At 41.7% G+C, this 13,786-nt stretch overlaps 1 protein-coding gene across 3 annotated transcripts in view; it reads right to left on the bottom strand.

The window, feature by feature from the left end:
• The window catches only part of DHRS11 (dehydrogenase/reductase 11), a 429,632-nt gene that overhangs the window by 165,813 nt on the left and 250,033 nt on the right, over window positions 1–13,786 (bottom strand). The window contains exon 5 of one of the 3 annotated variants that reach the window (XM_085649464.1): window positions 3,594–3,686. The exons of the other annotated variants lie outside the window; for them this stretch is intronic. Within the exon in view, the coding sequence (XP_085505590.1) occupies window positions 3,594–3,686 (93 nt within the window). The remainder of the gene's footprint in view (window positions 1–3,593; window positions 3,687–13,786) is intronic. 3 annotated transcript variants of the gene reach the window in all.

The raw sequence follows: 13,786 nt of genomic DNA, 5'->3' as shown, positions 1-13,786 counted from the left end.
CAGATCATGGCCAAACTTCAGGTCCCCAGTTTTGCTAATTATTTTCTGATTTGCTCCATTCCGCCAGACCCAAATTGACTGACATAACCAATGTTTTTTATTAACCCAGTGCCTGATGTAGAAACATGCCACAGGACAAAACTTCCTTCCTGTACATTGATTATTTGCTGTAATCAAGTCAAGTGTTCTCTTTAACAAAGGCATGTATGTACCAAAGGAAATTAGTGGCCCTGTTTAGTCTCACTTAGAGGATATCCAGCCAATCTAGCAATTTCCCTGCTCTACTTATGGTCGAGGGACCACCATGTTTCTGCTGGCAAAGCCTCCACTGGCACCCCTAGTGGAAACCGTTGACTAACAGCAAAACTGATATTGGGCCAACTGTCAAAGTACATCTGACCATCTGCCCTAAATAGGTCATTTTTAGGTCGAGCCTAGCGCAGTGCGCATGCGCTGCTCTAGGAGAGGACCTCTTGGAACCACTCCAGACTTTCAGTAAACTCGTGCGTGTGGCTTTAGATTTTCCACACATTGTATTGGCCTTTGCATGTGGCTTTCAAAAAGGAAAGCACACAATTGGCCAAAGGCGGGTGCATGCCCCACCTTTTTCAGTAAATGTTTACAACCTCGGCCTCCTGCTTGTGGGAGCGAGCAGCGGCGCGCAGGCTGGCAGCTGCATTCCTTACGTTCCTTGCAGTGCCCGCGTGCGCACACCTCTCGCGGGCTTGTTTTTCCAATTGCCGCCACGTGAGAGATGGCTTTACCTCTAGACTCCCTACAGAAATTCCCAACTTCCCATCATACAGTGACTGTCACGCGCCACACGGCGGCAATGTTCTTACGCTCACACGAGGAGAGTATCATTTTACCCCTACACTTGGCTCGCTCCTGGGGTCCCGTTATTCAGGCCAAGGCTCGTGCGCTACACAGTGATGCTGCCTTCCCACTTTCCCCACTTCGGTTCAGAGAAGAGTGCGCTTTATAAACACATCGGCATGTGCGAATGGTAGGGGGGCAGAGGGGCTTGCGGAAAGGACATGGCAGAATTGCTAAATTACGGATTGGAGCGTTTTTGAGCACAAGGAGCCAGGTTCCTATCCAGCTTTGGCTGCGCATCTTGTGATTCTGGGCAGATACATCACGTGGTTTCTTTGCCCTGAAGCTGCTCTGCTGATGCCAATTGCTTTCTCTCAGGGGTGACTGGCAACAAGCTGCCACTTTGATGCTAGTTTTGGTTCCAGAATTGGTCAAGGTGTTGCGCTGTTGCTTCTGACTTCATGTGATGTGCAGTTGCATGTCAGAATTTAGTCCCGCTCACCCTTTCATCCTGCCGATGTCACTATTAATGGCCGCTTCTGTTGTGTTGAAAGCTTGTAGACAGCAGCTGCCCCACTGAACACTGGGTAGATCCGTTGTCAGTGAACAGGACTTGCTACCAAAGGGAATGTTTGTTGAGTTGGCATTGGTCTTTGAGGTTTTGCTGATCATTTTTTATTTTCATCCTACTTTCAACATGGTGGTTTCTTTTTTTCTCATGGCTTCAACTTGTTGCCATGTTCTTGGCATTTTTGGTGAAATAATGTCCCCTTGATATCGGCCTCTTCGTATTTTCAGTTCTAGCGAGGTTGCAGGGCTTGGGCATGGCTGTTAAAACGGCTTTAAATGGGAAGAAAAACTAGGGGGGTGGTGTAATTAAGGGTGTGGCTTAAAATCACGTAAGCTAAACATCTGTGCTTAGCACAGTGTCCCGCCCTACCGGTATTTTACTGCTTCTGCCACTGCATACTTCAAAGGCTGCGAAGGGTGGCCCTGCTGCAGAGTTAAGATTAATTTTTATCCTGATGTGGAGGGCAAAAATGGAGAGCCCGATAGGGACCAGTCTCAGCACCTGTTTTTTAGAATTTCTTTTCAGGCTCTTTTTTCGCTCTAAATTGGTTTGCTTTCAGGCTGACTTTTCCGGCCCTTTTGTATGTAATGTCTTCTTGGTTATATATAAGGTGACAAAAATGCTTAACACTTTTTTACTGTAACTTTCCAACATGCTGTACAGCAGCCAGACTGCTCTACAACATAGCTTAAAGACATTGGCAAAGCCAATAGCTCTGGCTAAACACTTATAAAGTCCCAAAGGCGAGACCTATTGGCTATGCCAATGCTTGTTCCTGTTTAGGACTACCATGAAAAATATGGAGATCCTGACAAGGAAAACAAAAACAATGACTTCCGCACGCTGTGAAAAACTCTTAAAGAGTCAGGGGCATTTAGGGCCTGATTTATATGTTGGCGGAGAGGGATCTCTGTTGCAACGGCATTGGAGTTCCCTCCCTGCCAACAAAATGGTCCGCCCACCCAATTAAATATGAGTACGGCAGTGACTACTCCGTTTCCTCTGTAGCCAAATTCTGCTTCGGAGAAAGAGCCGTCAGAGAATTGGCTATATGTCCATCCACCCAATTAGGATAGGTAGATATTTAGCTTTTTTTTTTTTTTTTTACTGTCCGTCATGACCCGCCTCCCCAATGGGCATTTTCTTTTTTATTTTCAAAAATAAAATCCCATTTCGGGATTTTCTTTTTGAAAATACAAAAATAAAACAGTTTAGTGCAAGACTCCGTCAGCCTGAATGAGCCTTGTGCCAAGCTGTTAAAAGCACTGACAGGAACCGCTGTGACGGCGGTCCCTGGCAACGCTTTATAGATGACCGCCAGCTTGGCAGTAATTTATAAATCTAATGGGCAGTACCCCCACCAGGGAGACGGAGTAGTTTACTCAGTCGTCCTGGCGGAACAAGCAGCCCGCCAGAATATAAATCAGGCCCTTAGTTTTTTGTTTTCCAAAAACAAACTCAAACTGTTCATGCACATTGAATATATCACTGGCACAACAAAACTTCAGTGCATTCAGAGAAGCCATTGTGATGGGGACTCTAGTGAAGGCAAAGAGATCGCCGCCTGTTTGGTGAGGAATTCTAACTATGGTGAGATATAATCTGCCAGTGCCACAGAGTACATTCTCCAAAGCCCTGGCAGAATGGAGAACAGGCCACCATATGTCAAACGAGGCCCTAAATGAATCGATAATGTATTGCTGGCTCTCCAAATGTCATCTCTTTCATTAATGGAGATATAAGAGAGTATATCTGAAAATGCTACTCATGTACGCATAGGATATCTGTGGTCACAGCACAGCAATCCTAATGGAAATGTAGCCATGGTATGTCCCTACTATATTGCATGTGTTATATCGCAGGAAAAAAGTAATGCATTCTATACATCGCGTGTAACCGCAAATTGGTATGGTAAGTGTCGGTTATTGTGAACTTAAGAATAAAATACATATTTACCTTGAAAATGTAGTGAATGCAGTACTTTTGTAGGTCAATAATATAGATCTCAATATAGATTATACAACACATCCAAAAATATCATCTTCTGTGTCTCTGATTTGAGAAGTTGTGGGATAAAAATTTAGGTCCACTTCATGGTATAAAGTAATGTAATCGAGGTGCACAGGTTTTCTGCACTCTGTTGCCAATTACAGTTTTGTTCATTTAAATTCACTATAATAACAAAACATGTTGCTTATGTTCCTACCCTTATGCTTTCATATGTAGATGCTGCCTTTTCGGGATCATTATCATGAAGTTTAAAAGCAAATTCCGTTTCTACCAGTCCTGGGGATATACTCTGCAAAACAAAAGAACAAACATCGAATGAGATCTGCAACTCCTCATGGGCTGGATTGCAAACCGTTTTGTCCAGAGCTACTACATGCAATCAATGGTAAATAGTGCAACATATGGTGCAAACTGCTTTGTGCATTTCTAATCAGATGGACTGCTGTTGAGGCAAATGATTAACAAAATACAGCTCACAACACCACATCACAATAACACAACAGTAATAAAACATAAATACACATACCAACACAAAACACAGAACATCACAACAAAATACACCAACTAACTCCATAGCAACGCCACAACAAAACACACCACAACAGTCCAACACAATACACAAACATAAAACACAATAAGAAAACAATAGCACAACAACACAATACAATTTTTCTTTTACTTAGCCAGATGTGGTTGAATTTATGCTGCATTTCGGTGTTGTGGTGTGTTATTGGGTTGTACTGTGATTGTTTTGTGTTCATTTGAGGTTCTTATGTTTTGTGATGTTGTATACTTTGCGTTATGTTATTGTTGTCTTGTGTAGATTCCTCTACATCAACAAGTATTACCTCATGCAAGAAATAGTTTTCCCATTATGCTTTTGTTATAGAACGCTAGCGCTAAGATGCCTCAGCATTCGCTTGCTTTAGAAGCTGTTTTACTTACTTACTATTTTACGAGAAAAATGGTGCACAATTCATTGGCATTCCAACGTCAAACAAAGAACAACTGCCAAAGATGCTAAGACCATGTCCAAAATCATGCCTTAAAAACATTTACAAAGTTCATTGTGTGATCTGGGAAAGAATGTGAAGCCTTACTGACGGCTAGTGAGCCCGTGGATTTACAGCCTCAACTAGTGCTACATTTTTAGGTCTCGACTGACCCAGCTAATGCGCTGGTCTTGCGAGACTTTTAGTGAGGCCTCAAAAAATGCTTCCATGGCCAGCCTAGAGCTACAATGCATGTGCGCGGGTGCGCGCTTGGGAGCAAAGGCACCATATGGCAAACCTCATCATGCTCATTAAGCGCCTGCGATCACTTTCTCTTTTGCCCACGATCACTTTCGCCACACGCACAACCACACACAACCACAACCAACCACACACACAACCACACACACAACCACACACCCAACCCCACACACACAACCACAACACCACAACCACACAACCACACGCAACCACACCCACATGCAACCACACACAACCACACACACACACAACCACAACCACACAACCACACACCCAACCACACCCACACAACCACAACCAACCACACAACCAAATACAACCACAACCACACAACCACCACACACACACAACCACACCCACAACCACGCACACACACAACCACACACACACACAACCACACACACAACCACACACACACAACCACACACAACCACACACACAACCAAACACACACACACAACCACCACAACCACACACCCACAACCACACACACAAGCACACCCGCAACCGCACCCACACCCATAACTGCACCCACAACCACACCCACAACCACAGCCACACACACACACACACACACACACACACACACACACACACACACACACAACCACACACACACACACACAACCACACCAAGCATTGGCATAGCCAATAGGTCTCGCCTTTGGGACCTTATAAGTGTTTAGCCATGCAACAGTTGATGTGGTTGCACCAAGGATATTGTGCTGCATAACTAAATACTTAGAAGGTCCCAAAAGTGAGACCTATTGGCTATGCCAATGCTTGTTTAAGGAGACACTGAGGGCCGCGAGTAAAATTTGACCCACTGTACACAGTGGCTTCTTTAAATTAATGAAACCTATTCCACATGTTCTGAACCACTGATTGCCTTAAATAGTATTGCTTTGTACTGAATACTCGATTAGTTTGTTTACTTCTTTAAATTGTCTGCTAAAAATAGAAAACCATCAGAATTTCCAACCAACGGATATATATGGAGCTGCAAATTTAATTACGCAAAATATTTTAGTTTATTTGTGACTGGGCATTAAATATATCAAAAGAAATCCTCTGTGGCTAACTTTGTTTTATTAGAGAACATAGGCGCTTTCTTTATGTCTAACTTGTTATTTATTTTTCATGGTTTAAATTACCCAGCAATAAACAATTACTTGAATACTAAAAATAATTTCGAAATGACTTTTTATGTTTGCTATGAGATTATGTCAATGCCTTCTTGCAAAAATTTGCTTTAGTGAATATGGAGTCAGTCAATGTGCCATCACACCTACGCGAGGGAAACTCCACCGTCGGAAATTAGTTTAAGTACTGTATTTGAATTTTAACATGCTCGAGTTTTCTAGACTTATCTAGAATCTCTGATTGAGAGCTTTTGTACTCTGGTAATGCATAATCATGCTTGCATCTTAATGGCACACCAATTGATCTGCACACATGCACATCCTCACCACTTTGCTTATTAGGTATCGGCACGGTCTCGAAGAGACGTGTTGTACATACTTTGTGAGCTTCAACTCGCCCTTAGGCTTCCCATTTGCTGGCTCCATCGTCACTCTCCTATTCTTTCTCCCCATTTGTCCATGGCATGCTTGCGTCATGCCTCTACCTGTGTTCCACTCTTTCAAAGAGAAGGGACCAATTACTTCTATCCATCCCCTGCTCTTATTTTATGAAATGTTTTCGGAACTCTTTTTTTTCTTTGTGGAGGAGCACTTCACATGACCGGTCATGTTTACACTGGCTCTGACCGAAGTTAAACAGGCCTTGAATCTGGTTCTTATCTCGTCACATTCGACGTGCATTAAAAGACTGAGATCAAATGTCCAATGCTGGTTTAAAAAAGCGTCTTTACTTTCTCTGACTTCAAAGTTTTTGTTTAAATGTTAGTATCACTGGTACTCCTGATGAATGGCTGCTTAGTTAACATTCTTCGAGCAGCCTGGAAATGTCCTCCCGTCTCCCATCTCATCTAAACTCAAATGTTTTTGTGGAGTGATTTACTGGGTTACATACTTCTGGGTGATTTCAGTTTCTGTGCATTAGAGAGCAGAAGTTCATAACTGCTAACTTGAAAAGCAAACTTGAGTACTTATTAATAGCGGATCACAAACTTTATTTTCTTTTGATTTGAGGCATCGGTATCACAATATTAACCCCACCCTATCTCGCTGCTGGAAGCGGATGCCTCCATGGATTAATACGGAGGTGCATGGTGAGTACCGAAACTCTGAACTGGGGACTTGGTCAGGTGGGCTAATCCCAGTGTTTACCACATAATCTGTTAGCTCACAGCTGAGATATGCAAAGGATGCTTTTCCATCGATTCTATTAAATATTAAGTGGTTTGGGTTTGTTGTTTTTGTGTTGCTTTTCAAAAGCACAAACGTAGCGACGGCTCACAGTGAAGCAGCCTAGCATACAAATAAGCCCCTTTGCTCGCAAGGCTCTCTGTCCTAATAGCAAACAGCACCTTTTCAACCTGTCCAACTAAGTGACATGATGCCTCCTGTCGTTGTTTGCACCCCTACCCTCTTCCTTCATTGTTTACCTCTCCTACATCCCCTCCCACCTCTTGTAGGTGTTCTCTCCAGGCAGCTTCCTCATCTCTTCCACACCTGGATGTTACTTTGCATATGCTGCCATGCATATGATTCTGCTTTTTGTACAGACCGCAGTGCTTTTTAAAGTATTTTTTAACGAATGCGCAAAGCAGAGCAGAGGGCAGCTGATAAGCTATCTCTGCTGGAGGATCGGGGAGAGGAAGCTATTTGGCCAAGAATCGAGGCCATGATGTATAATGCCGCCATGATTTATGATCCAGAACGAGAAACAAACTAACCTCCACTTACTTTGTCAAACAATCTGTGACAAATGCCAGGCGACGCTTCTTAATATTTATTTATTCATTGGGACTTTTTTTGATTTATGAAAAACCTCTCCCTTACTTTTTATAAAAAGAGAACCGTCCCAGGACAGTTATTTCCGATCGTTTCAATACTTCAGCTAAATTGTCATTCAGGGAGTCTCCTGTGCCTTGAAACCAAAGCCGGGCATTCAGCGAAACAAGCCTTCCTGCCAGGGTGCCTGCTTGAATGAAAGAAATGAAATGTGTGCAATGAGTTAATCTGCAAATGTAAAGTGTAATCTGCAAATGTAAGGGAAGCTTGGGAGTCGGTACTGGCTTTAATTGATCAAATCACCTGAAGCTTTGTGATGAATTTTTTTTGGGGGGGGGCTGTTAGTGCCAAGACTTAACCTCTGAAGTGCGTGCTTTTAATAAATGTATTTATATAGCTCTTAGTACTCCTGAGGCTTTAAAGGGACAGTTATATAAGAAAATTGCATCACATACAGTGTGTGTATTACTAAACGCTATATTTTGTAAGCAGCATTTTACCTTGAATCTTTATGCACTTTTTGTAGCAGTACATCCTATATTGTGTGTAATGCAAGTTTAAAATAATGGCTTACATGTTCCCAGTGCTTTCTGTCACAGGCTGTGACTTCGTAGCACTAAAAGCACAGAAGTCACTATTCTCTACTTCACCAACCAAGATTTCATTCCGTGGCTCTCTGGTTACACACAGACGTCTAAGGTGCCAGAAGTAATTAAGTTTTTATAATATACTATAATACATTTCCCACAGTAAAAAGTTTTCATTTAAGCTGTGCATTGTTTTATATGTATCTACCCAACAGTCAAACAGCAAATAACTTACAGAATATTTGTTTTTTTTTAATCACACCTTTGACCCCATCATCCCTCTCACGGACCCCGCTCCAATAAATACAGCATCACAGTTTCCATACTTTTTTTTAATGCACTTTGACTGCTGTTTAAGAGTTGGTATTCTGAGGCCAGTAAACGGCCCCACAGCCGGAAGAGTGGTGTTCCAAAAATTACACAGCTTCCAGGGTGAAATTTATAGCGCGTTTAAATATTTCTACTTGAAGTGTTTTACTGCTATATTTTGAATGCAGTTTTATTTTCCTCTCAATAGTCCATTGTGCATTTCATAACCACGTTTCTCTCTTTTCTCACAATAACAGTTCTTATATGCCCATTAGTTTACTGTGGCATTATATCATTTTCCAATGACTGATGTTCACCTGAGAACTACATGTTGGTACTGTACCCCTTCAATCTTGTTTTGTCTTAAAATCTGAATTTCTAAACTACATATTCAAACACGGATAATTATTTTGTATATAAATATGGCTTAATTATCCGACTGTTTGTCAACAACTCTCCAGTGGTTATTAACAAACCTGGGAGCAGTTTAGTAACACCAACACTATCTTGTGCGTTCTCAAAATATAATAAACATTTTGTTAGTCAAACCTAAAAAAACATAAAACACAATTCAGTGCAATGCACATGCATTATTGACCCTGGATCTTATTCCTACCCAGGATCGGTGTGACTTAGAAAGAAAAAGTGCCCCTGATATTTCTGTGGCTTGACTGTTATTTTGGGGACAGCCCTGAATTATAGCGCCTTACACAAATGCATTAACATTGACAACACCTGTAGCTCCAAGATTGCAGAGACCTATTGGCTTCGCCATTGCTTGTTAAATAAAGGTGCCAGGTGGTGTGTGTGTTTTTAGCTGATGGGCTCGTGGCATCACGTTGATAATGGGATTCACCATAAACGTATGGTATATCCTATTCTTAATGTCCTGGCTCTTTCCCATTCTTAACTTTCAGGCAGATTGTCAGTAAGTGAGAAGGAGAAATGAAGGAGGATAAGGGAGCATTGGTTTTCTAGGGACAAGAGAAACAGGATGCAGAGAACTTCCCAAAAAACGTTTATTGTTATCGGAGAAACCCTGGTCTTAGAAGAATGCATACGGCATAACCTATGTAGCTGCTTAGCATACATTTCTGATATATACATGCTGGCAGAATGCTACCAGTGCATCCTTACCTTTGGAGGCTTGTGGCTAGGCACCAGACGCAGGCTGGACTTCATGTAGGGTGTGGAAGTGGTGATAAAAGGATGAATAATTTATTAAGTCTAACCTTAGTAGCTACTCCCCTGTAATCATTGCCTTAAAATTCATGAATACCGAGTAGAAGCAAAGAAACACTAAATGTTCTAGTATTACTTATCCCATATGCCATATTATTTTCATTCATTCAGACGTTGTATGCATATTTCAGCATTCTGCTGGTAATGCAAATCCAAGACAACATATGTTTCACTGCCTGTGACAGGTCGTGCAAGTCTGTTTTGTGAAGTCTGGAAAATACAATTCTTGGGCAAAAGGCCCAGTATACGCTAAAGTCCTGTAATGCAGTCGGTGGTAAGGCATGTCAGTGTGATCTAAAGAACAGTCTCCACTTATATTAGCAAATAAAATTATTTTAAAGTGCTCAAAATGAGGTTCTCAAGACTTGATTTAAACATAAAATGTCCCATACAAATTATACATGCATGGCAACAATAGCTTTTTAATGATCTATAGAGATATTAACGTGACCAAGTCAGAGATGGTAATCCCACAAAAAAAGAGGACTTTTTTTTTTTTTTAAACAATTGTCATAACAAACACTGTGGTTAGAGAGGCTGTACCTCTTAAGAGTCCACTGTACTGTACATACACCTGACAACTTGTGCAATCTGTGCATCCATTTGACTTCACAAGGTAAAGAAGTGCAAGGACAATCAGAAGGAGGAGGAACATAGTCTGGTAGAAAAGATGATAACCTCACCATAAAGAGAACTCGGTTTATATCTTCCGTCTTCAACTCAGTAAAATTAATCAATTGTTCTTTCATGTCCAAAAAAATAGAACACCTTGTAATTAACAAGATACTGCCATACATAATTTAGAAATTATCTTTACAAATACCTATTTTATCTATCACCTATCTTCATATTCGGTAATGCAATCTCCAAATGTTTTCGTTCCATTAGAAAATGCAGTTCTTTGGTTAAAAACATGTAATTTAATAGAGTTCTGTTTTTTGCATTGAGTGTTTGCTTAATAGGATGCAATACACTGTCTTTACTACTAATTCCATACACTATAATACCACAAAGCTCAGTGGTCGCAATGTGGTTTGTGAAAAGCTAGCAACAACAGTGTTATGGCAATGTACCAGTGTTCAAATAAAAAACATCCAAAAAGGTCTGATCTAAGGCGCTCCAGCTCAGGCAGGCTTTTGCCTAATCAGGGGCCCATTGGTACATTTCTTTCTTAAGTGCTTCTTGAAAGTGGTCTCTTACCCAAAGTGCTATCCAACATTTCCCATAATAGATTTTTCCTTTTCGGTTAGCTTAGTCTTCCCCCTTCATTATTTCCTACTTCCCGTTGCCTTGCAACCCTTGTTGGTAGGTTTGCCTCTTGTGATTTACTATGCACACCAATAGTACTCAGCACTACATGACTGAGACTTCATAATGCTAAAACTAATTGGGATCAGCAGACGATTTTACTTTATCTTTTTATGCTGAACACGGTTTCTAGATCAAGACGCAACAGAAGACTCAGCCACTGATCAGTTTTTCTCTGCAACAAACTTTGCAAGCTGACCCTGAAGAAACCAAGATGGACAAGAGCACTATCCTGGCACCATATGAAAACATTCTGACTTCCTTCCTCCTCAAAGAGAACAAGTCTGCCAAATTGACTTCATTATTAGGGAAGCAAGTCTGCATGGTTGTATCTATCTTTCAAGCATAAACCAAGATGACATTTTCAACAGGATCTGCAAGAGAATCTTGATAAAGGAAATATGTGGCACTGAACCTCACCATCAGGAGAACCAAGGTTCTAGTTGCCAAAGCTAATGGGGAATTCGTCCTTTTATCAATTACAGAGAACTCACTGCCATCATGATTCATAACCAAAACCTTGCTCCCCTCATTCACTTCACCGTGTTGCTTACTATTCTTGCACCCTGGCAGATACCGAAAATGATTTTATGATCTACAGCCGAGAAAAGTTAGCCATATCATTTAAAAGGGGTGTTGAGGATTGTCTCATCAAATACCTGGATAAATGTTACCACATCAGCCTTAAATTCAAGGTACTTAGTTTGTTTCCTCTGCAGGCTTACATCTTCTTAAAGATCAGCTGCATCAACTACAAAGCCATCAACAACAAACAATCCGAGCATTCCTGGCCGAAACCTAGTAGGCTCAGGTGGGCAAAACCACACTTGGAGCTTAGAAAATGACAGTCAGGAAATGAAGAAAAGAAAGGACCAGAAGACAAGTATTCTAAGTCTCTGCACTAAGGTACTGGACCTACAGCACAATTGACATCAAAATGGCTCTTAACGGCCTGAAATTATAAACAAAACTGTACATACACCTTTTCCAAAACACTATACCTTCTCCTCTGAGGTACAATTGCTTCCTCTGCCTGATTTTTAACATTCTGCATTGTACTGTGGGCTCTCACCAACTGTTGAGTGCTCTGTTGCTTTCCTGCTATATTCATGCTATACAAATACCACATATAGTACATACAATCACTTTCGTGGTCCTATTAGGTTCCTCTACACTGCCAGCCATGCAGAACCAACAGGAGACAGTTTCACTGACAGATGGTCAACTGACAAATCTATTGGCAGCTTTTTGCAAGCACTTTTTATACAACACACAATAACCTTAAGGCATGAACTAAGTTAAAGAGATTTAAGAATGCTGTTTACTATCTAAACACTATGCTATACTCTCTTGCTCTAGCACCCCAAACTTCAGACTTGTGCTGCAAGTTCTCCTAGACGTCCATTGTCCCATCTCCAGACGTATGAGCCCAAAGAGCAAAAAATATGGATACTGCATTGCCTAGTGTTTCCACACTCCACCCACCCGATACTACATACTGAACTGTAAAAAATGCTACTGATCTCAGCATCAAAGACTGAGAGGGCAAACTGTCTCCCTTACCATTACAGTTGTCATTGCCTTCTGTATATATTTTGTCACATCTCTTAAACCATAACTCAAGCCTTTTCGTCTGGAAAAATGATGATCTACACTTTTAGCATGTTCTTGTTCTTATGTATGGCTAGGTCACAGGATAGTCATACAAGTGTGATATTGCAGACTACTGCAGGTCACTTCATAAGAAAGGACTGGACCTACAGGCTGCTTTGCAAAATTGTTAGATGCTGTGCTCTACCCAAGCAAATTACAGCATCATAATGTGATGAGCTGTCATAAGAGAGCCTACAAATAAGTGCCAGAGCTGAGCACCAGCAACCACTGTCACAAATCAACCGCTGGCCATTACACTCTCTGAAGGAGGGAAGGTCTTTGCCAAGCTGGAGTCCAAGATTTCCCCTATGAACTGGATCTTCCAGACTCTGCTTCCTTCCCTGATGCAGGCCCAATGAGGCAAGTGACAAGTCATCTATGGCAGTGGAACCTCTGCTGAAGCAGAAAGGATGGTGCACAATGATTTTGCCCAGACAATGCCCGTACTGTATTACTTGATGTCTTCATCCTTCAAGGGGCAGAAGAACTTCCCCCCACTGAAAGTCAGATTGGTGTCCTTCTCAAGGCCATTCGTCTCAAGCTTTGCAGTCTGACGCCATGTTTAATAGTGCATGGACAGGTCGCAGTTTACGATCCTGAACAAATTATCAATGAGGTCTTGGGACAGCAGCAGCTTTTGTTCTGCAGTTTCAATGACCAGGTTGAGCATTAACTTGTACTCTTCGTGAGCATTACCTGGAAGCCAGGACGTTTACCTGAGGAAACACGTGCCACAGATGCAGCAATAGTTGGTGCCACCATAGGACTGGCAAGTCAATTTTCTTATTGTAGGTCTCACAACACTTGGCCTCCTTATCCAAGTGGGAGGACAATGTCTTAAACTTCAGAGAATTAGAAATCATCACACACTGAGCTGGGGGTTCCTGGGCTCAACAATCGGCCTATGCTTGGGATCCCAGAACTTGGAGACTATGAGATGCTCTAGACTTATCCATAACCCCATAAGAGTTTGCTGAAGCTTTTGCACACCTTCAAAACAGGAAAATGGCAGGGTCTAATGGACTACTAGCTGAATTGTTTCAAAACTTATAATCTAATATCAATCTCCACATATACACTCTCTTTACAGGAGCAGTTCAGTGCCAGTGTCTACCCTAG

This window comes from Triturus cristatus, chromosome 3_2, assembly GCF_964204655.1.
Source record: "Triturus cristatus chromosome 3_2, aTriCri1.1, whole genome shotgun sequence".
Taxonomy (NCBI): Eukaryota; Metazoa; Chordata; class Amphibia; order Caudata; family Salamandridae; genus Triturus; species Triturus cristatus.
This window is presented reverse-complemented; position numbering and strand designations above follow the sequence as displayed.